At 39.6% G+C, this 23,700-nt stretch overlaps 1 protein-coding gene across 1 annotated transcript; it reads left to right on the top strand.

Moving 5' to 3' along the window:
* Positions 1–18,571: 18,571 nt before the first annotated feature.
* On the top strand, positions 18,572–22,943 carry GJD2 (gap junction protein delta 2). The gene is made up of 2 exons (XM_056810229.1): positions 18,572–19,471; positions 20,614–22,943. Exons 1-2 carry the CDS (start codon positions 19,401–19,403, stop codon positions 21,509–21,511), a joined length of 969 nt encoding a protein of 322 aa, XP_056666207.1. The 5' UTR covers positions 18,572–19,400; the 3' UTR covers positions 21,512–22,943.
* Positions 22,944–23,700: the final 757 nt, after the last annotated feature.

The raw sequence follows: 23,700 nt of genomic DNA, 5'->3' as shown, positions 1-23,700 counted from the left end.
CTTCCTTCCTTCCTTCCTTCCTTCCTTCCTTCCTTCCTTCCTTCCTTCCTTCCTTCCTTCCTTCTTTCCTTCCTGCCTTCCTCCTTCCTCCATCCTGCCTTCCTGCCTTCCTGCCTTCCCTTCCCTTCCCTTCCCTTCCCTTCCCTTCCCTTCCCTTCCCTTCCCTTCCCTTCCCTTCCCTTCCCTTCCCTTCCCTTCCCTTCCCTTCCCTTCCCTTCCCTTCTTTTCTTGTACCATAGAATATACTTATCCTGTTGCTTTTTCTTCCTGGCTTTAGTGTTGTCTATTCCCCAAGATTACTGTAAACTCTATTGATTGCCAATTGAGGTATAATTTCAGCTACACAGGAGGCTGAAGCTGCTGAATCTCTTGAGTTTCTGAGATCTGAGTTACAGTGGGCTAAGCCAATTGGATGTCCATACTAAATTCACCATCAATATGGTTATTGCCCTGGAGCATGGGGTGATGGTGGTGGTTTTACCAGGAGATATAAAGAGATGTCATAAGGAGGCTGGAATAGAACAAGTCAAAGCTCCCTGACATGCAATAGTGAAATGAAGCCTGGAAGTAGCTCCTCCAGTTCTAGGTTGGGCAGTTTGGGAAACTAGTCTTAAAAATAAAATGAAATAAAGCAAAGCAAAATAAATAATCTCTGTTGATTGTGGGGATTCTAGTTCAGCTGCTGCTAGAATTTAAAGTTGGTGAATTTCCTTAAGAAAGAGAAAATTATCTTGACATGAAAATCACTACAATAATCACAGCTGACATTTATATGTCTAAGGTTTGCAAAAAGCTTTCTATACATTATCTCACTTGAGTCTCACCACATCCCTATGAAGTAAGTGCTATTTTATTCTCATTTTATAACTGAGGAAATTTGAAACTTGAAGGAGTTAAATGATTTGCCTGGGGCTAAATCACCATAAAGTGTTGGAAGCAGAATTTGAACCCCAGCCTTTTCTGAGTTTTATCCAACCCCAACCCCAACACCAGTCTGCCTCAAGTGCCTAGGTTGGATGAACATTTGTTTTATCATAACCACTTTTGAATCATAAATAACAGGATATGGGATAGCACAGGGCAAGATACCTTACACACAATAGGTGTACAAACTGTATTTATTGATTCTGTTTGTGAATGGGCATACTTTGCCCAGCAGTTCTTTATTTAGAAGAATTGATGCATGCTTCTAGGATAAAATGAAGTTTCCTCATGTGCTTGACAAGTTGTGAAATGCTCTATGGTAAAAATACTGCAGGCTCCTGTAGCCATATAGGAAATTGGTTTCCAGATGTTGTACTTTAAGAGAGAAGCCTCGAGGGAAGGAGCTAATTTTCCATTCCAGGAAATCTGCCTCAAATAATAATCTCATGAATTTACTGTTGCAATATTTACGTTGGGATGTCTGCTAATCTTAAGGAAGGCATATTTACTGCCTATTTGATGAATAGTTTTAAGATTTTGAAAGGTCATCTAATCCATCTTCCCACCATCATATGGGAGTCATAGAATCATCGATCTGGGGCTTGGAAAGGGTCATAGGCAGTGGTTTTGTTCACGTTTGACAAAATTTTTTAAGGCGTCTCTCACTAATCATACACAGATCATTCTAGAGGGATGTCGTTCTCCTAGGATAGACTAGGGACATAAAATTCTCCTGCCAAACTAATTCATTCTCTTGAGACACCAAGAAAACAGCTACAACTTAGGGAGAACCTAATGAGGGCCATTGATTGATTGTTCTTTCCTACTGGTTTGAAACAAGTACTAATCCTTTCAGTTCTGGTGATTTGGGGATGGACCTCCAGTGAAAACCCTAGGAAATGCAATGAGGGGGTCTTGTATCTGCTACAATCCTTACCTCATTTCCCCCATTTATTCATTTCATCTTTCTAGAAGGAGACATTGAGATGGGGCTTATTCCTTGTATAAACCACATCTCCACCAGCTTGTTCTCTTTCCTTTGTTCCTTTAATTCTCTGCACCTAATTTCTATTCTGTTCTATCTTTAAAAACTCAATTCAGCAGCATTTGTTTATTTTTTAACCCTTACTTTTCCCCTTAAGATTAATACTGTGTATTCCAAGGCAGAAAAGTAGTAAGATAAGCAGTATTTCTTAAGTTTTCTTAAAAAAAAAACCCTTATCTTTGAATCTATACTATGGATTGTTTTCAAGGCAGAAGAGTAGTAAAGGCTAGGCAATGGGGCTTAAGTGACTTGTCCAGGGTCACACAGCTGGGAAGTGTCTGAGGTCAGATTTGAACCTAGGACTTCTGGGCCTGACTATCCATCCACGGAGCCACCCAGCTGCCCCCTTAAGTTTTCTTCTATATGTCAAACACTAGCTGGGTCCTAAGAATACTCACAAAGTAGTTACTTGATAAACTAGAGACTGAAGATATAAAGACTCAAGGAACCATGGCATTGGGGCTGTTACAATATCTTTTTTTAAACCCTTATCTTCTGTTTTGGAATCTGTACTATGTATTGTACCATTGTATTGATTCCAAGACAGAAGAACTTTAAGAGTTAAGCAATGGGTGTTAAGTGAATTGCCCTGGGTTACATAGCTGGTATCTGAGGCTAGATTTGAACCCAGGATCTCTCATTTCAAGGCCTACCTCTCAATCCACTGAGCTATTTAGCTACCCCCTACAGCATCCCTTTTTTTTAAATTAAAAAAACCCTTTACCTTCTGCCTTAGAATTAATACTATGTATTGGTTCTAAGGTAGAAGAGTGGTAAGGGCTAGGCAATGGGGGTTAAGTGACTTGTCCAGGGTCACACAGCTAGGAAGTGTCTGAGGCCAAATTTGAACCCAGGACCTCCCCATCTCAGCCTGGCTCTCGATTCACTGAAGCTACCCAGCTGCTCCTCAGCATCTTTTTAAAGGAGTGAATGGATACAGGAATTTTGATTTGGCAATGAGAAATCTTTCTCTACCAATTTATAATGTCTAAATTAAGCAAATTAAGGGACAGTTTTATGGAATAGTCCACGTGGTACAGTGGATAGAGTGCCACACCTGGAGTGATGAAGACTTGTTTTCCTGGGTTCAAATCTGGCCTCAGATACTTACTGACCGTGTGACCCTGGGGAAGTCACTTCACTCTGTTTGCCTCAGTTTATTCATCTATAAAATGAGCTAAAGAAGAAAATGACAAACCACTCCTGTATCTTTGCCAATATAAACCTCCAAATGGAATCACAAAAAGTTGGACATGACTGAAAAATGACTGAACAATAAGTTAAGTGACTTGCTTGGAGCCATATGCTCAGTATATATCAGAGATGATGCTTCCTGACTCTGAGGCTGGCTCTCTATCCATTCTGTCACACTATCTCGATTGATGACTCTGAAATCTTTGGTCCAGCCTTTCTTGGTATAAAGTTGAGAAGATATATGCATATCCCTAAAACATATCTAGACTAAGATAAACTATGTAAGATAACCTTTCACTGAAAGGACCATAGACCTCCATTTATATATATATATATATATATATATATATATATGCTTTGAACAGTATAGCTATATCTCTGAACCCCAAGTTCCTGGCAGAATCCTGATGATCTTGGATAAGTTAGCACAAAATTAACAATTGATCCCCTCTAAGTTTTAAAATCTCTGGCTCTGGAGCCCCCTGCTACTTTCCCAAATTCAGTGTAGCTGTATTGTATGATCACTTATACAAAGACTGTTAAGAGCCCCCATCTAGTTCAATCAACATCTTCTATTAGCAGACCTTGCAGGAGTCAACCAAACCATAACAAAAAGCATTGCATTAGGATATGAAATCAGTGTAGGAAAAAAAAACCAGGAGGGAATCAAAGTGTAAAATAATATTGCACCCTATTCTCACAGACAACAAGGGACAATCTCTTATAATATCTGGGGGAAGTATGAACCAATCACTTCCTAATTCTCCCAGCATAATAGGAGAGAAGCATATTTGTTTTAAAATTCAAAGAGTTTGTGCCATCTGACTGATGTAATTCTAGGAGAACCACTTGGATCAGGGTTGGATCTGCTGCAATATATTTTCACACTTTGGGGATCATTGGGTTTTTGCAGGTACTTATAGGTTTAGGAGTAACCATGACCAAACTGTTCCATGTGCTCCCTTTTCCACTACTTAACTTTAACTCAAGCTCAGCTTTGCTTCTTCATCTCTAAGGATGCTTAGGAGGGCAGGTAAGTAAATTGAGAACCAGGACTAGAGAAGGGAAGTCCTGGGTTCAAATTCCACCTCAGATACTTCTTAGCTGCATGATCTTAGGCAAATCACTTTAATCCTTATTGCCTAGCCCTTGCCACTGTTCTGTAGCATTAGAATTGATATTAAGACAGAAAATAAGAATTAAAACAAAAAGAAGTTTGGAAACCCTTTAGAACTCCCCTGCCACTTCTCTGGGCTCCTCACTGTCTCTTCCTTTTATTTGATCCATCCTTTAAGAGGAAATGAAGCTTCCTTGCTTCTAGATCTTGCCATCTGCCTTGCTGAAACATCTCTCATCCCCACCTGAAACAACCACTTTCTGTACCTGATCCCCAGTGACCACACACCTCCCTTCCTGGAGAGGGATAGAGACTCAAGGTACAAAGACACTAACAGTATTGCAGCATCCTTTTTTAAAAGGGTGGTTGCTTCATATTCTATCCAGCTCTGGGAATACAGTGAGAACTTAGTCAGATCTGTTCTGCTACCAACTATATATCTTCTCTCTTTCTGATTTTTACCTCTTGCTCTGAGCATAGTAATAGAATCAAGGCAACCATTGCTACTGAAAAAGCTTTGATAATCAATAGCCCTTTGGCTCTACTCACAATTCTCTGACTTTCCTGACCAAGATTCCCTTCCTTAGCCATTATTGCCCTATAAGTGTTGTCTCCTTTTATTAGAATATAAACTTCTTGAAAGTAGAAACATCTTAATTTTGTATATAGATAGCTCCAGTAATTAACACAGTGCTTTTACCACATAGTAGAAACAAAACAAATGGCTGTTTTTCATTCATTCATTCTCCCAGTTCCCCTTTATTCTCTTCCTTATTTAAGTTCCTAGCACCCGATGCAATCTTGTATAACAACAACCCAAGCCTTCTGGACTCATTCCTAAGTGGCACCGAAGAGATCAGGGCAATTCTTGCCCTATTACTGTAATGTGACTTACTAAAACTTATACATAAGACAACTCTTTCTCTTTCAAAGGAGTCACCTTGCCAAGGCATATACTTTCCCCAGTGATGACTCCATTACTGAGAACATATTCAAAATTTGAGTGATAGAAGTGGTTTTTGATCATGGGGCACACTTTTTTTAAGCCCTTTCTTTCTATCTTAGAATCAATACTCAGTATTGGTTACAGGGTGGAAGATCAGTAAGGGCCAGGCAATGAGGTTAAAAAAGCCCAGAGTCACACAGCTACAAAGTGTCTGAGACCACATTTGAATCCAGGACCTCCCATCTCTGGTCCCATCTCTGAATCCACTGAATCATTGAGCTATACCCTATGATGCATTCTTATGAAGATCCTCAATGGTGGCCAAAATTCATCTACTTGAGAAGGCATTTAAATTTTGGAAAGAGCCTAAAGTCACTTAAAACTAAGTATGGTAGAAAAGATTGTTATTGACATGAACATACTCTTTATAGCTTAAAAATTAAGTATGATTATAAGTGATAAGACTGATTTCCTTATATGTTTTTGTTGAAGACAATTCCAAAAATATTCTCAGAAATGGCACTTAGAATAAATTTGTATTGCTTCCTAAAGCAACTATTTTGATGAAGATAATCATTTGAAGGTCCTCATGTATTATTAGGAATATATAAGTTCTGGGGGCAGTTGGGCAGTCAATGAATAGAGATCCAGGCCTAGAGACAAGAGGTCCTGGATTCAAATCTGGCCTCAGACACTTATAGTTGTGTGATTGGACAAGTCACTTAACCCCCATTGCCTAGTTCTTACTGCTCTTGTGCCTTAGACCCAATATACAATATTGAGATGGAAGGTAAGGGTTTTAAAAAAACGAATATGTAAGACTCTAAATGGTCACCCTAGTACAATTATTATCAATAATATGGAAATGGTCTTGTTCAATGACACATGTAAAACCCAATGGAATTGCTCATCAGCTATGGAAGAGGGATGGGGGGAGGAAAGGGAAAGAACATAAATCATGTAACCATAGAAAAATATTCTAAATTAATTAATTAAATAAAATTAAATATTTCCAAATAAATAAATGAATGAATATAGAAGCTCTGATGGCAGGTAGGTGATACAATGGATAGAGTGATGGATCTGGAGTAAGGAAGTGCTGAATCCAAATCTGACTAGACATTTATTGGTCATGCAACATTAGGCAAATTCCTCCTCAGTTTGCTTCAGTTTCCTCAACTGTAAAATGGAGGATAATAATAAAACATACCTCTCGTTGTCATTGTGAAAACCAAATGAGATAATAATTGTAAAATGCTCAGCACAGTGCCTAGCACATAGTAGGCACCATAAATATTAGGTATTATTATTGTTACGGGCTAATAGACTTTTTCTTCAATCTTGTTCATTTATTACACCTTTTGGATAATTTGAACAACTTTAGGGCATATCCAAAGCATAAGTATTTAGACATATTGTTCATGTTTGAGGACACACCTCTGCCTTGCAGATTTTGCTTTGGGCTTTAGCCAGACTACAGAATAATGATCAAATCTGATTGTCTAGTTATACTCAATAAATTCAAGAGCCTCTTCCTTCTTGGCCACCTGACTTTGCCTGCTCTACGGTATCTCCTCTCTATTTCCCTGAAATCATTCATGTTGGGAAACTGCCCACCTTAACTGTCTAGATGTCTGCAGATTCAACATGTGTGAACAACAACAACAAAAAAAAAACAAACAATACCCAGAAAGTGACTATCCCTCAGAGCTTTCTCTGTAAAGCCCCAAGCTCAAGCTGAAGTGTGCATCTCTAGCACATGCATACTTTTCTTAGTCAATGGTAATAGTGTATATGAGGGTATTGTCTGAGTATAACTGGTCAGTAGCCACATGAAAGAAAGAAGCTCGTCAGAAACGTTGATGGTGGGCAATAGGCTAGATGGGCTGCTTCTTTTTTTCTGAATAGAAGATGTAATCTGATGCAATCAATTCATTAATAGACACATGGCCATGTAATGGAAATACAGTAGTCCAGATGGCCATGAGTAGTCTGGGATGAAATGAGATGGATCTTTGCAGTTTAGCAACTAACTGCTTAGGCAGCATGGATTATACTTAATACCAACTGAACCACATGCACACATTTTCTAGAATAAAATTCTGATTTCGGGTCCAGACACAAACATGTTCTCTCTCAACTTTCACTGATAACAGAGAACCTGCTTTACACTTGTCCAATCATACTGATACATATATAAATAGACAAAGTATGCACTAGGGAAAAGATGGGAAAGGAAATAAACATTTCTAAAGCATTTATTATGTGCCAGGCACTGTGCTAAGTACTCTTTTTTTAAAACAAATATTTTCTAATTTGAGCCCCTGTGAGGTATATGCTATTATTACCGCCATTTTATAGTTGAGGAAACAGAAACAAATATCTCACTTTTTTAAAACTTAACTTTTGCAAGAAGTTAAGTGACTTATCCAGAGCCACACAGTAAGTATCTGAGGCTAGATTTGAACTCAGACCTATCCTAACTCTAACCCTTCCCCTCTATCCAATGTGTTACCAACTGCCTCTCAGGTATTAGTATACCTCACAATCACTCTTTAATAGTAGAGTGCACATTTACTTTAAGTATTTTGAGAGGTTTGGTAATGGTCCTCTTGCCCCATATTCTACCTTCTTGGTCCACTGATTAAACATCTCCATTAGAGAGTTACTCTTTGTGAGGGATGATTTATCCCATATTGTCACTAATTGTAGTCATCAACATCTTGATATTAATTTATATTCAGTCATTTTCAGTCCATCTTACTCTCTGTAACACCATTTGAGGTTTCCTTGGCAAAGAGAATGGAGTGGCTTGCCATTCCCTTCTCCAGCTCATTTTATAGATGAGGAAACTGAGACAAACAGGATTAAATAACTTGCCCAGGGTCACATAGCAGGAAATAAGTGTCTGGGGTCAGATTTGAACTCAGGAAGACCCATCTTCTTGTCTCAAGGTCCAGCACTCTATCTATTGCACCATCTAACTGCTTATTAATTTATAGTTATCACTTTATTTTATGGTGATAGTAAGGGCAGCATGGGAACACTCGTTTTTACTACTGGGAATGGTAGTTAATAGTGGGTAGTGGATACAGTGTGAAAAACAGAGTTTGAGAAAATTGAAACCAGACAAACCTTTCATATTAGGGAATAATCAGTAAGCATGGCAGTAGGCTTGATTTATGATAGAGCCAGTAAGCTGGTGATCAAAGAAGTGGCTGGGGTGTGGAAGCAGGTGAGCAATCTCCATTGGAATCATGGCTAGTTTTTCAAGGTCAGAATAAGCAAGACCATGAGTCAGATTCAAGTAGGTAAGAAACATTTGTTTATCTGTTTGTCTATCTATCCATCCATCCATTTATCTATCTATCTATCTATCTATCTATCTATCATAGAAGTCATATATTCTAAGCCTGGTGAAAAAAAAAACCATGAAGATACAAACACCAGATACCAGACAGAGATGTTGGGTCCAAAGTCTGGGCAAACAGTTGGGTAATAGGAGACATACCGGAGTAGAGGGAAGAATCCAGTAGAAGTGACAGCACTGGTGATTAAGGAGGAACCTGGAAAACTAACACTGAAAACTCTCAGCTCTAGGGCTTTGGCATATATTTCATTGATTCAGGAACCTCGGCTAGGGTGTCAGTGTAGGGATCACAGATGGGGGGGGGGGACAACACAGAATTAAAAGCAAATTTTCATCATTTTTCTGTTGGCCAGTCCTTTACACAGTATGTGTTTACCCCAGGAAAGTGTCTTCTCTTTCTCTCAATTCTTGGTAAGGGCCACAACCAACTTTACCCTAAACAGCAACAAGTGTAGAGCAACAATCACAGGACACAACAAAGCCAGTGCCCAACCTCTAAGTGGAGGCTGGCTTTCTTCTGCACCATAGCTGAATTATTTCTGAATATAGCTGACTTAAGAGAAATCTCTCAATACAGGTTCAATGAGACCCCCTGGGATGCTCCCAATGTGAATGGGGATCACGACTTGACATAGAAGTGAAAGATTATACATCAACAGCAGTTTCTTGATTCTTAACACAGCTTTAATTTATTTTCTGTGATTTCACACATCTGCTCCAGTCAAAATGTAATATTACGTTAATACACAAGATATTACTGCACTAAGGCATTGTCTTCTTATACATTGTACGTACATGTGTTGTCTTTTAAAGAACCACATAACTTTTTGACTAATGCAGAAAGTAGAGCAAGGGAAGTGATTCCCCCTCCCCCCCCCCCCACAGTAATATGTTATACTCGAAAAACCTTGTAGCTGGGAATTAAAAAAAAAACTTACCTTTTTTCCTAGTAACAACCCCAAGATGGAAGGGCAAGGACTACATAAATGCAGTTAAATGACTTGCCCAAAGTCAAATAGCTAAGAAATGTCTGAGGCCAGATTTGAACCCAGGTCCTCCTGATTTCAGGTCTGGCACTCTTTCTACTCTGCAACCTAGCTGCCCCTAGATGGGAATTTAAAACTGAATTTTTCCCCAACTGTTTTAAAGTCTCTTCCTATTTTCCCAGACCTCTTACACCTTGTTTCCCACCTCAGTCCAGCTGAAATGGTCTACTTTGTTGTTTACTCCTTAGTATACATTTGTACATTGATTGTCATGCCTGGAATGGTCTCTCTCTTCACCTCAGATTCCTAAGTCTAGTGGAAAGGGTACTAGATTTGGGATGAAGAACTGGGTTCACATTCTCCAGTTCAACTACTTACTATGTGACTGTGACTTCCTTTAAAGTCAGATTCATCTCAAACCTTCCTTTCACAGTAGGCTTTTTCTGGTACCCCCCTCAACCATGCACCAGTCCTGTTGTACCTTCATTACTATTACCAATTATCTTTCATTTATACTATATATAATATAGATAGATATAGATAGGTTGCTTACATGCTCTCTCTCTCTCTAGATAGATAGATAGATAGATAGATAGATGGATGGATAGATAGATAGATAGATAGATGAATGGATGGATGGATGGATGGGTAGATAGATAGATAGATAGATAGATAGATAGATAGATAGATAGATGAATGGATAGATAGATAGATAGATAGATAGATAGATAGATAGATAGATAGATAGATAGATAGATAGATGAATGGATGGATGGATGGATGGATGGATGGGTAGATAGATAGATAGATAGATAGATAGATAGATAGATAGATAGATAGATAGATGAATGGATAGATAGATGGATGGATGGATAGATAGATAGATAGATAGATAGATGAATGGATAGATAGATAGATAGATAGATAGATAGATAGATAGATAGATAGATAGATAGATCCTCCATACATTGATATCCTGGTTAGCTACCCACTTTCCCTCTGTGTGAAATGGTGCTCTATAAAGAATGTCAACAAATTTAATGTTCTTTCCTAAAGCATCATGAAAGTGAAATGTAGATTTATTTAGACCTGAAAAGGTCCTTAGAGATCATCCTACCTTGCTGTCCCATTTACAGGAAAATAAGAGATTGAGTGTCCAAAGTCACACAGGTGGTAAGTATTTGAGCTGGAGAATGTGAACTCTGAGGCTTCATTCCAAATCCAGTGCCCTTTCCAACAGACAATTTTACCGAAGAAAACAATTCTGCAAAAAGAATTATTTGGTTGTGGGAAAAAATGTCATCTTCATATGCTCCTTATGATAATGTCATTTTCTTTTTTACTGCCACAGGGCAAATTTGCCCCTTTGGGGGAGGTAATTTGGTGGTTTCATTAAGAAACAGACTTATGTAGGCCACAGCAGAGGATAAATCTTGCTTAATCCCAGCTGTTTATGAATGAAATGTGGATGACTTGAGCACAGGGTCCAATCCCAAACAACATGTAGTTCCAAACACAAATACAGGGAGGCTGCAAATGCTGACTTTTCATGGGAACAGATGTATCCAGGGAAATTTTCAGCTTTCAGAAATAGCATCTCACTGCCCAACCCAACTCTACTATCCAAGATAATGTTCTTCTGCTTAGTTCAAGGATTAACCTAACCAAAGGGATATAAGCTTAGATGACTTTAGAGGCTGAGAATGGGAAATGCAGTGTTAGGGAGTAGCCTTTTGATAGAATATCCTTGGCCTGGTCATTCTTGGGTTAGAAAACTGGAAACAGTGCAAAAATGGTATTTCCCCCCACTGTTACTGCTTCAAGAAAGGCTTCAGAAAAGGAAGCCAAACTTGGAAAGTGAACACTTGGTTAAGGATATGGTCTTTGAGAATGGGATTTGGATTTCTGGACCATGGATTGTATAAGATGATGGGCTCCTGACCAGGATGGAGTAGGCTAACAAGAGGCTAGTATGAATGTATTTGCCCAAAGTCTTGCAAATCTAAACAAAAAAGCTTAATACTGAAAAAAAAGGATAAGGAGAAAACTCTTTAATTTGTGTACCCATAGAATAACTACAATGTGGGAAGAATAGCAGGTCCTGTGTTCTAATATGGCCTTAGACACATCTTCACTCTGTGACATTGGGCAAGTCACTTAACCCCAGCTGCCTAGCTTTTTCCATTCTTCTGCCTTAGAAATGATTATTATCCATTCTAAGGCAGAAGGTAAGAGGTTGTTTTTTTTTTTAAATAAAGATATCAATAGAGACACTGAAAAGATAAAAAGAGACAAAAAGCTATATTTTATTTAAAAAGAGATAAGCAAAAAGGGGAAGGAAAGTTGGAATGGCATTGTATATTGTGAAGATATACTCATATGAGTTAATGAAGGGACTGGAGAAAGGGTATATATTAGAGGGCACATGGATAAAGATCAAGAGGCAAAGAAGGAGACCAAAGTCTAAACAAAAGTCATGACATAGCTTGGCCTAGTAGAAAAAGTATTGGATTTGGAGACAGAAAATTGAGTTTGCATCTATAATATTTATCACTTGTGTAATTAATTTACTTTCCATCTTTTAAACTTTAATTTTCTTCCCTGTGAAATGAAGGGGTTACAGGGCAGCTAGGTGGCTCAATGGATAGAACACTAGGCTTGGAGTTGAGAAGACCTGGGTTCAAATCTTGGCTTTGGACATTTCCTAGTTGTGTGATCCTGGGAAAGTCACTTAAATCAGTTTGCTTTGCCCTTGCCCTTTTGTTTTTGAGTTAAAACAGAAAATACAAGTTTAAAAAATAATAAAATGAAGGGGTTTGACTAGATGATTTCTTATCTACCTCTTCTCTCTAAATTCCATGACTCAGACCATCAAGCTGCCTGACTAGTAAATGTAGACTTGAACTGACACCAAATATTTCACATAATCATATGACATAAGGGCTGGAAGGGGCCCCAAATCCATAATCTCTTGTTCCTAGGGAATAGGATCAAATAAAAGGAGTATAAATCATATAGTCTAATTCATACTAGAGTAAGAATGCTGATAAAATTTCAACCTCTGCTTATCTCCAGGGAGGGGGAAGCCATTACTCTGTAACTAATTCTATTTTGGGATAATTTCTAGAGAGTTCTTCCTTATATCAGGCCAAAATTTTTCTTTTTGGAATGCCCAGTTCTTTCCTTCAGTGATTCCATCTGAGGCTATAAATCAGACCGATTAATAAAAGTGAGTAGCAGTGGAGGAGAAAACATAGTTCAGAAAGCTTAAAGAAAGAGACAGTTAATTCAGATCACTCCAGGAGCACTTTAATATTAAAGAGGAAACAGGATAACAAATAAGGGAAAATTGGAAATAAAATATGCCAAGAATGGAAACAATTTTTTCAGTTGAGAGTCAAGCTACTTAGTATGAAATAGAATGCCACAACCACCATTGTACTATATGATAAAGTATAAATCACCTTAAAAAAATAAAGAATGGGAAGAACAGACAGCCCAGCCCAAAGAAGAAGCATCCTCTAGGTGCACTTTAGTTTTGAGGGCACTGAGATTGATTTTTAAGATATCTAAAAGATGAGAGGATTCTAAAAATTTGGGGAAAATAACAAGTGTTATTACTACTTAACATCCAATTTGGAAAAATATCCAATAGTTACCATATGCCTACTTTCCCATCTTTATGAAACTGCATGAGAATAATTTACACATCTATTTATTGCATCTTTGATGGAGGTATGAAAAGGAAAGGACAGGTTTTTTATAACTGATATTCTAGAGTAGACTATAACTTTACATTGATACAATTTATTTGAAGCTCCATAGAAAAAATAAGTTCCTATTCTACTTATTTGTTGACTAGTCAAAAAAAATTAAATTTGAGGAACAGGTAAGTGGCTCAGTGGATAGAGAGCCAGACAGACCTGGAGTTGGGAGGTCTTGGGTTCAATTTGGCCTCAGACTCTTCATAGCTATGTGAACATGGGCATGTCATTTAACCCCAATTGCTTAGCCCTTACTGATATTTTATCTTGGAATCAATATCAATTCTAAGATAGAAGATAAGGGTTAAAAAATTCTAAAGTGTTTCTTATGCATATTAAAATCTGACAAAATTTCTTAAAAATACAATAAAAAGACATTTTTGACAACCATATGATTATTAATATTAAACCATTATAATGAAGTATGTGGTTCCCAGAGTCAGTGGAAAGAGAACTTTCTATTGCTAGTGAGGTATATTCATAGGATTTAGAGCTAAAGTCTAGGATCAAATTCTATAATCAGGTCTGGTGAGATCAGAACCTTTGAAATAATTCAAATAGGAACTCAACTTGTAGCAAAATATAACTATTACCACAATAAAGGAGCCAGATCAGTTGAGCCAAGGGGACATAAAGCAGAAACTGCTCAAAATAGTCCTAATCCCCTCCTCTCTAAGATTTCCCTTTATTAATTATTCTCAATTTACCCTGCATATAGCTTGCTTGCACAAATGTGTTTACTTGTTGACTGCCCCTTTAAGTTGTAAACTGCCTGAGAACACAGTCTGTCTTTTGCCTCTCTTTGTATCCTCAACACTTAGCATGGAGCCTGGTTTGTAGTAGGTGCTTAATAAATGCTTGTTGACTGACTGACTTACTTCCTGCAGGCTACACAAAAAGCAGTTCCTTCGGGTGGGAGTTGAGAGATTACAGATTATGGATAATAAGATTGGTCACTATGTTGGTTGGCTTTGCTTGACTATTTTTTCTTTTTTATAAGAGAAGCTTTAACGGTGGTGGTGGTGGGGCTCTACCTGGAAATGATCATGCTGTTAAAAATATACATCAAACAATTAAAAAAACACACACAAGGTGAATCAGAACCCTTGGATAGGCGTTAGAGATAAATCTGTTACACTTCTACTTGCAGACCTGGTTTTCCAAAACACAGGAAAAGAGAGAAAGTCAAATAAAAACTCTTTCAAACAGATAGATCAGTGAAGCTATGGGGTTTGGTGTCTTTTGGTGGCTTTCCTCTACTGCTTTCTTTGTGTCTTGGAGAAGTGGTGTGCTGGTTTGTGGTACAAGCTACCTGAGGCTTGAGAACAAAAAGCTTGAGTGTTGATGACTGTTAAATGGTCAAAGACTTTTCCTAAGCCTTCTTCCTTATTCTTTCAGTCATGCTTAAGTCAGTGATCACAGGACCCTCACAACCAACTCTAGATTAAACATTCTCCAGCACTCACTCCAATACTCTTTGTTCTTATCACTGTGACTATTCCTACTAATGATGCAGATTACAGCCCATCTTTTCCTGTACACACTCTATATGCCATCTCCTAACTTTTCCCCCAAAGGATCCAGCCAGTGCTCTAGAGTCTTTCCTAGTTTTTTTTATAGTAATGTCAAGGTTTCAGTGGAACACCTGGGTCATCCATTGGTTATACCTCACTATCAATATGTGATCAGTCCTTCTTAAGTCATCATCTATTTTGCTGATTATATACTTCACAACATTTCTTCTGTAAACTTGTTTTTCAAAATATTCTGCAGCCAGTTCACAATGACCACTTGCTTCTTCATTGCTCTTTGGTGACCCTTAACATTATTTATTTGGAGAATGGAGTTTTCAATAACTCATAACCATATGAAATCACTCGAGAATATTGTTGTTATAATTATGGGCCTTCATTTCAGAGAGAAACTAGACATTATTAAGAGAACATGGCAATTTTTCAATGACCTGTTCAGTCCTGGGCTTAGAGCATTGTCTACTTGAAGAAACTTTCTAAGATAGATATACTAATGGACAAGCTCCATCATTTTTACATCTAACTACATAGCAACCTGTTCATACTACAATGTGAACACAGAAAATCATAGCTTTAAACCAAAGATGATAATTTCCATCCTGTTGTGTGCAGTGTACACCTGACAAAGTAGATTCTGAGGGAATTCCCCATTTGGAAATGCCCTCCACTGATCAGACATAAGACTTAAAATTGGGGTTTAACTCCTATTGTAGACACTTACTAGCTCTGTAACTTTGAGCAAATTATTTAATCTCTCTGAATCTCACATTCCAAATCCATAAAATGACATACTTGATGACCACTAAGGTCCTTTTCCATTCTAAATTTGTGGTCCTAGGAGGGACAAGGAAGGACACAGCCCATGGTTACTACAGAATACTGTAAATTAATATTCTTTGTAAAAATTTTAAATGTTTTTCAAATGTATAGTACAGTATAGTTAGTTGTTCTATTTAAACACAACTGACTTCATGTCATATTAGATGAAGGATCTTCAAAACTAAAATCCGTCACATATATGACTAAGTACCTGTGTCTTTTTGATAGGCAATGGGATATAATCTGTGGAGGGCTTATCTTGGAATCAGGATGAGTTGAGTTCAAATCCTGTTTCTGACATATACCAGTTTAATGATCTTGGAGAAGATATTAAATATCTCAGCACCTTGGACTACAAATTACACATGAATGTTTGATTTATATCAATGGAGGCCATTTTTACATTAGGAATTCCCTCATGAAACCACAGATTAAGTCCCACAAAAAGTGTCCTTTATACTGTATCCAAATACATGAAATATGAGAACTATACACATTTATATAATAAAGTCCCATGCATTACATTCTAACACTCAAATAGTCAGACTCAGATCTAAAAATTACCATTACTTTTCCTTCAGATTGTTTTTATTTATTTTTCTTTACCTCCTTTTAAACCCATGTGCTCATTTATTGTGATTCCTTTCATCAAAAGGATACTCTGATGAGAGAACTAGGAAACAGGGATGGGGTGAGAAAGGAGGGTTTTTGAAAATTCATCTGGAATTCATAGTTGAGGAAGTACAAAGGAATTTCAGTAGCTATTTAGTCCAAACCATACCATATAGGAATCTCCACTGCCACACACCCAACAAATGGTCATTCAACCTGTATTTAAATTCAACAAGCATGCTATTTATGCACTTAATTAATGATAAAAAGTTAAATAGCATAAAGCCAAACACAAATATCTTTACTTAACTGTGATATCTAGAGCTAATTGAATAGAATATTCCATCTGTGGTTTGACCAGGCAAAGTATAGAGTAACTATTCAGAGGCAGTATAATACAATGGAAAGGACAGGGAATTTGGAGTTAGTGAACCTGAATTTGAATCTTGGCTCCATTTCTGGTGTGACCAATCACTTTGAGTTTCAGGGACTTGATTTCCTCATCCTTGAAATAATAGGGTCGGACTTGATAATCTCTAAGTTATCTTCCAACTCTAAATGGATGATCCTGTGATCTCCTTATTACTGGAATTTATATGTATTTTTTAAACCCTTACTTTCCATCCTGGAATCAATACTGTGTATTGGTGACTTGCCCAGGGTCACACAGGTAGGAAGTGTCTGAGGCCAGATTTGAACCTAGGTCCTCCCATCTCTAGGTTTGGCTCTCAATCCACTGAACCACCTAGATACACCCATGATCTGTTTTTGATGAAGGAATTCTTGCTCTTTGTGATCATAATTTCTTCTTTGCCAATATATTTGATGTGCTAAAATGAGAATCAAAATAAGTCAAGTGCCTTGACAGTTATCAGGAGCAGTTTTGTTAAAGCTCCTATTTGTGAGCGACAAAGGAAGTAAAAGGTCATTAAAATATATTCACTTTACCTTCATAATCACCAATTGAAGTTTCATTCATAGTTTTCCTTATTTTATTTTTGAGTTTAATTTTCTTGTATGAACTACTGGGGAATTGATCTTTTAGTATCAAGTGTCAAGAGTCAATAGTAGCTATCTCTGGAGAGGACAGAAAAAATGTATCTCCTAGATTTTGAAATGGTTTCCCTTTTGTCTGAAGAGGATGTGTATAAACTCACTTCCTATACTTCAGAATTGTCATCATCTCTCTCAAAAGTCTGGGATTGCCAAAGGTTCAGGTGATTCTGCAGTTAAAGAGCTCATCAAAATGCCTTCTCTGTGGGTGGTTTAAGCAATACATATGTGTGATCTTCTCCCATGTAGATGATAACATTCTGAGAGCAATATACTCCTAAGGAAAAAATACTAACACATTCACAGCTCTACATTTAGAGTAGGACTACTAAGCATTTTCTTTTCTTATGCTTTTGGAAAATACTCCCAAACTTCAAAACTACCAATGCCTTCTAATTTCTATCCTTAAGCTAATGAGCATCCTAGTGTGAAAGAATTTCTATCCACTAATTGAACATTTGCTCAGGCAGACCTGGCAACGTTTTAAGCAAGTAGGGAACCAGAAATTCAGCTGGGCTTATTTGGGGAAGGGGGAGAGTGTGTAAAAAAAGAAAGAAGAAAGTAGGAGTAATGCTAAATTTCCAATTTAGACAAAGTTTGTGCCTATTGCTTCTCCAAATCAGGAGGGTGGTTAGGCTTAGTCTTTCAATAGTCCCATTCCTTAGCTGTCCTTTTCTCTCTGGCAACTGACATAAGAAAGTATCCAAACACAGTCGCTGCACTATGTATACATACATTAGTACTCATTCAGATAGACATGCATATACATAAATAGACCCCCGAATCTCTCGACCTGGACAAATACAAGGGCAGGTTCACAGCCCATGTTGGCTGTCCACCAAAGATATTCACAACTACATCCTCAAGTCTCCACAGGCCCACGGAGTCCCTAATTCCAGCCCTGCACCCAGTCAACCTGCGTCCCTACTAGAGTTTTTAAATAAGCCCCATTTTGACGTATCTCTTTCGAGGGGAAATCCCAACTCTGAGCCCACTGTGGAAGCACTAGTTAAAAAAAAAGAAGGAAAATGGGGCTGAACCCTGGCTGAGAAGAAAAGACACAAATTGCCCTCATCCCCGCATCAGCTGGTGGCCCCAGGCTCCTCACCTCCCATTCCCATCTTCTCCCCGGCTTCGGGCGGATTCTGGCCGGCAGGTGAGCTTCGGGTGCTACCTGGGCGCTGCACGGGCAGGGAGGGGATGCTTTGAGTCGCCTAGCGGGGAGGAAGCTGGAGCTGGTCAGTTAGGGAAACTGTGATCGTTCCCCTTGGAGCTTTCTCTACCGCCTACTCCCCCTTCCCCCAATTGGGAGACCCAAGACTCAACCTCATCCCTCTCTATCTCCTCCTCCCCTTCCACGACAAGTCCCCAGCCCCTCCAGCTTGGGCGCACAGCTACAACACGCCAGCGCTCACTCCCCTCCACCAACCTGGAGTGACGCAGGCAGAGACTACTTAAGGGAGGATTAGAGGCGGCAAGACGCGGATTCCCAGTCTGCTCCGCTCTGTGCAGTCCAGGTCGCGATCCCGGCCCGGCTTCCAAGGCTAGAAGTAAGGCAGCAGCGAACACTCTTTAAGGCTGCAAGACAAGAGGTGGGCTGTCCTGGGACAGGGACGAGGCAGTATCCTTGGTTCCCCCCCAACCCACCCGACTGGGAAACAAGAGTGAGAGATCTCTTTCCAGCTAACAGCAGCCTAGTGACCAGTACATTCTCCCAGTCGCCCCCACCCCCTGCCTGGACAGAAGCCACACAGGGAATCTTCCCCAAGCTGGACAGCAACTGACCGGTTGGTGCTTTGATCCCTGGACTGCACCAGCTGCTACCCCACGTCTCTGGACTCGCTTGGATTTCCCCCCCATCTTTTACCGGAAAAAGAAAATAAAGGGTGGGAGGGGGAAGAGTAGTGGGTTAGTTTTATTTTGCATTTATTTTTGGTCTTTAGCCCCCTGTTGTCGGGTGGTGACTGGGGAGGGGGCCAGGAGCAGGGACGTGCCCAGAGCTGCCCAGTCTTTGTCTGCTGCCTCCGAATGCACAGCGATGGGGGAATGGACCATCTTAGAGAGGCTGCTGGAAGCCGCCGTACAGCAACATTCCACTATGATTGGGAGGTAAGGGCACCAAGCTGCGCTGGACTGAAGCCTGACAGCGTCCACCCCTTCCCATGACCCTTTTTTCCTTACCCACTCAAGTCCTATTTCGCGCCCCTTTCCCTCCCTGGTTGCCCCCCCCACACTCCTTTTTGGGCCCCTGGGTTCTGGATATGGTGGGACCATCCCAAGCCCACAGCTCCCCCTTTTTCTTCTGAGGTATTTCCTTCTCTCCCCCATTCGGGATCTTCCCGAAAGTTGATCCCTTGCTGAGAGGCCCCTTCCGTGGGGTAACTTCCCCCATCGGAACCGGAACTCTGGGCACGGGTTGTTGGGTCCCCTAGTGCTTCGAGTCAGAGCTGATCTCCCTTCTGTTTCCTAAATAGAAGCTGGAAGGGAGTATGGTGTTTGGAGAGAGAAGGGCGAAGAGGGAGATGGAGTCATCCTTTGAGGCTGAAGCTTCTTTCCTCGATTTATTCAAGAAAGCTTATAGTGTGAGAAACACACACGCACACCAGGATTATTTTTGTGTGTTTATGCATATAAATAGACTACCTTAAATATAACATTAGGGACAATATTTACATAGAGGATAAAAATTCGTGGAATCCATTCACACTTATTTAAAGCATAGCCCTAGTTCTCATTTCATGTAGTTGTGTGTATATGTCATATACATAATGAAGATGTATGTTGTGTAGAGATGCATTATGTATAGATGTGCCTGTATCTCTTGCATATACACAAGTCTCATATATATCCATATATGTATGTATATATATCCATATATATATATATATATATATATATATATATATATATATATATATATATATATATATATATATATATATATATATATATATATATATAGAGAGAGAGAGAGAGAGAGAGAGAGAGAGAGAGAGAGAGAGAAGATAGACTTATGTGGGACCGCTACAACGGAGGATTAGAGATCCCAGAAGATGAGAAAGCTGAAAGCATTATTGCTCTCAGATTCTTAGTTCAGAACCACTCGATGGTGGACAGCTCCCCAGCCACAGTACAGGGAAATACCGAGGACAGGATGGGAGGAGCAGGGGATCCCTAAGCCAGCAGCAGGCCACTGTGTGATTCTCAGCCCATGACATTCTTTCTTTCTCCCTCCCTCTTTTTCTGCCCAGGATCCTGCTGACAGTGGTGGTGATCTTCCGGATCCTTATCGTGGCCATAGTGGGTGAGACAGTGTATGATGATGAGCAGACCATGTTTGTATGCAATACCCTGCAGCCAGGCTGCAACCAAGCCTGCTATGACCGAGCTTTCCCTATCTCTCATATCCGCTACTGGGTCTTCCAAATCATCATGGTGTGCACTCCTAGCCTCTGCTTCATCACCTACTCAGTTCATCAATCTGCCAAGCAGAGGGAACGCCGTTATTCTACTGTCTTCCTCGCCCTGGACAGGGACCCTCCTGAATCGATTGGGGGTCCTGGAGGAGCCGGGGGTGGGAGCAGTGGTGGGGGCAAGCGGGAAGACAATAAGAAGCTGCAAAATGCCATTGTAAATGGAGTACTACAAAATACAGAGAATACTAGCAAGGAGACTGAGCCAGACTGTCTAGAGGTTAAGGAGTTGGCCCCACACCCATCTGGGTTACGTACAGCAGCCCGTTCTAAGCTCCGTCGGCAAGAGGGCATCTCCCGCTTCTACATTATTCAGGTTGTTTTCCGTAATGCCCTAGAAATTGGGTTCCTGGTAGGCCAATACTTCCTTTATGGCTTCAGTGTCCCTGGACTGTATGAGTGTGACCGCTATCCCTGTATCAAGGAGGTAGAATGCTATGTTTCCCGGCCCACAGAGAAGACAGTCTTCCTCGTGTTCATGTTCGCTGTGAGTGGCATTTGTGTTGTCCTCAATCTGGCTGAACTCAATCACCTGGGCTGGCGCAAGATTAAGCTGGCTGTGCGTGGTGCACAAGCCAAGAGGAAGTCAGTCTATGAGATCCGCAACAAGGACCTGCCTCGGGTCAGTGTACCGAATTTTGGCAGGACTCAGTCAAGTGACTCTGCCTATGTGTGAAGGGATAGATTGGAGAGGGGAGACTTGGGGAGATGGCAAGTGTCTTCACTCTCTCCATCCAAATATGGGATAGGGCTGGTTTCAGAAAAACTTTTAGACAATGGCATCAAGAAGGAGAAAAGAAAAAGAAGCCCAATTCAGTAGAACATGGCTAAATGTCACTCCATTGACTCTACAGAGTCAACTGGGTAGAGAAAAGGCTTCTTGTGGAAATGGGACCTCTTTACTCCACAGGTTGGTCTAGCCTGACTAGTAATGGACATAAAAGGTTACTAGTTAGGATCACATTGAGCTTTGGCTGGGCCCAGGACCTTGGCAAATGGTGGGAGTCAAATGCTTCCTTGGTTTAAAAATTATGATCGCCTCCTCATTTTATCCCCTCTTCCTGGAAAACAGGACAGGCATCTCTGAAGTGCTCCTCTTCTTCTCCACCAGCAAGCCCCTCCCCAACACCCTGGGACAGCTTGCCAGCTTTTTCTAAGTCTGACCTTACAGTATACCTACTATGGCTTTCTTGCCAGTCAACCAGAGAGAATTGTTTGGGGTACACTGTTGGGACTGGCCATTGAAGAGATTTGCATTTGAGCCCAGACTAAATGGTCCCTACTTATGATGAAAACCTGTAGAATGTCTCAGATTTCCAATTTTCTAACTCAAACTGCACTGGTGCTGTTTATTAGGGGTGAGGGGGTGGGTGGGGAGGGTATTGTAATATGCAAATACAAAAATACTTATTGAAGGGTTGTTGCACTGTTTGGAAATGAATCATGAGCTCCAGGGCATCTCTGATTCCTAGCTCATGAGTTTTTGAGAATGTCCTTTCTTTTTTTTTTTCATTTTGGAAGTCTATCAGAGCCACAGAGTTTGTAACTTGGTGTATCTCACATGCTGTTTTCTAATGTAGTTCTCTTGCACTGTACTACAGCGCTTGATTTTGCCATGTTTTGGATTTGCCTGTGTGCTCACACCAGAGACCTTAATCATCCCATGTGAATTCTGGATTCATTAACTTTGTCAATTCTTCGAACCACACACACACATATACACACACATGCACACACACATATACATACACATACACACACACCCTAGTACTGGCCTAAGTAACCTGGAACTAAATACTATCCAGCTAACTTATGTGTTTACTAATACTTATTTGAGACATATACCAAAGGCTCAAAAGTCATTGCTTTGGACTGTGAATAAATGTTACCTTCTCTCTGCTCTTATTAATTTAAGTGCCATATAATACTTTGAATATTTCACTATGTATTTAATCAAAGAGTTGGCCAGGGGTACCATTTGGAGTAATATGTTTTTATGAAACCCTTTGTTTCCTTTACAATAATGACCCTTGATTTAGATATGACAATGGTGTAACATACAACAGTAATCCATCTCAAATAAAGGACTTGCCTTTTTTTTTGTAAAATAGGACTTTCTGAGCTTTCTTTCTCCTTGGTGGGGGGCTTTTTCTATTTAAAGAAAGCCTGAAAATATTATATTTAACAGAGAACTGAGAGAGGACAGCTTTATCAATTTTATTTGATGATGACTCCAAATCCCAAATAATTACTCAAAAATGAATAATGCTTCAAAGACCAGTGTATTTTATGACACTAGGGGTTGGGGTTAGTAATGGGTTCTTACAATTGTTGAGTGTCCTCATGATTTCTTTCCCACTTTGGTTTTCCATCTGGATGCTTTCTGGGTTTCTGACAAAACTTCTCTCAATGTATGTGCCAGAGAGATACCCAGCAGGAGCTGGTTCAGAGAGCTGAGTGTTCTCTGTTTTTACCACTTTAACTCTGTTATACCACTCCTTTGGAGCACTCACAGTTGACCTCTTGATATTTTCTTTCAGGCCCTACATTTCCAACTTGATTCTTTCCCAGAACTCAGAGAAAATGCCATCTGTCTTTTATAATACATTATTTTATGTTCTATTATTTTCACAAGGGAATATTCCTTTGCTTACATATTTGAAAATAACCCAAATTTTGGAGATTTCCATGTTTTTATGAGTGATAGCATTTTTCACAAGTGTGTGATACCAGATTCAGTGGTCTTGGTGGGGTACTGAAAAATGTTCTAGATTCAAAGTTAGAAGACTTCTTTTTTAACTTTTTGATCTGCAATTCATTGGTCAAGTCACAAGCTCTTTGGGCCTGACTCTATAGATCTATAAA

The sequence above is a fragment of the Monodelphis domestica genome, chromosome 1 (assembly GCF_027887165.1).
Source record: "Monodelphis domestica isolate mMonDom1 chromosome 1, mMonDom1.pri, whole genome shotgun sequence".
Taxonomy (NCBI): domain Eukaryota; kingdom Metazoa; phylum Chordata; class Mammalia; order Didelphimorphia; family Didelphidae; genus Monodelphis; species Monodelphis domestica.
This window is presented reverse-complemented; position numbering and strand designations above follow the sequence as displayed.

Coding starts and splice junctions, on each gene's coding strand:
- GJD2 (XM_056810229.1), top strand. CDS start 19,401: ATGGGGGAATGGACCATCTTAGAGAGGCTGCTGGAAGCCGCCGTACAG. Junction 19,472..20,613: donor CATTCCACTATGATTGGGAG/GTAAGGGCACCA, acceptor TTTTCTGCCCAG/GATCCTGCTGACAGTGGTGG.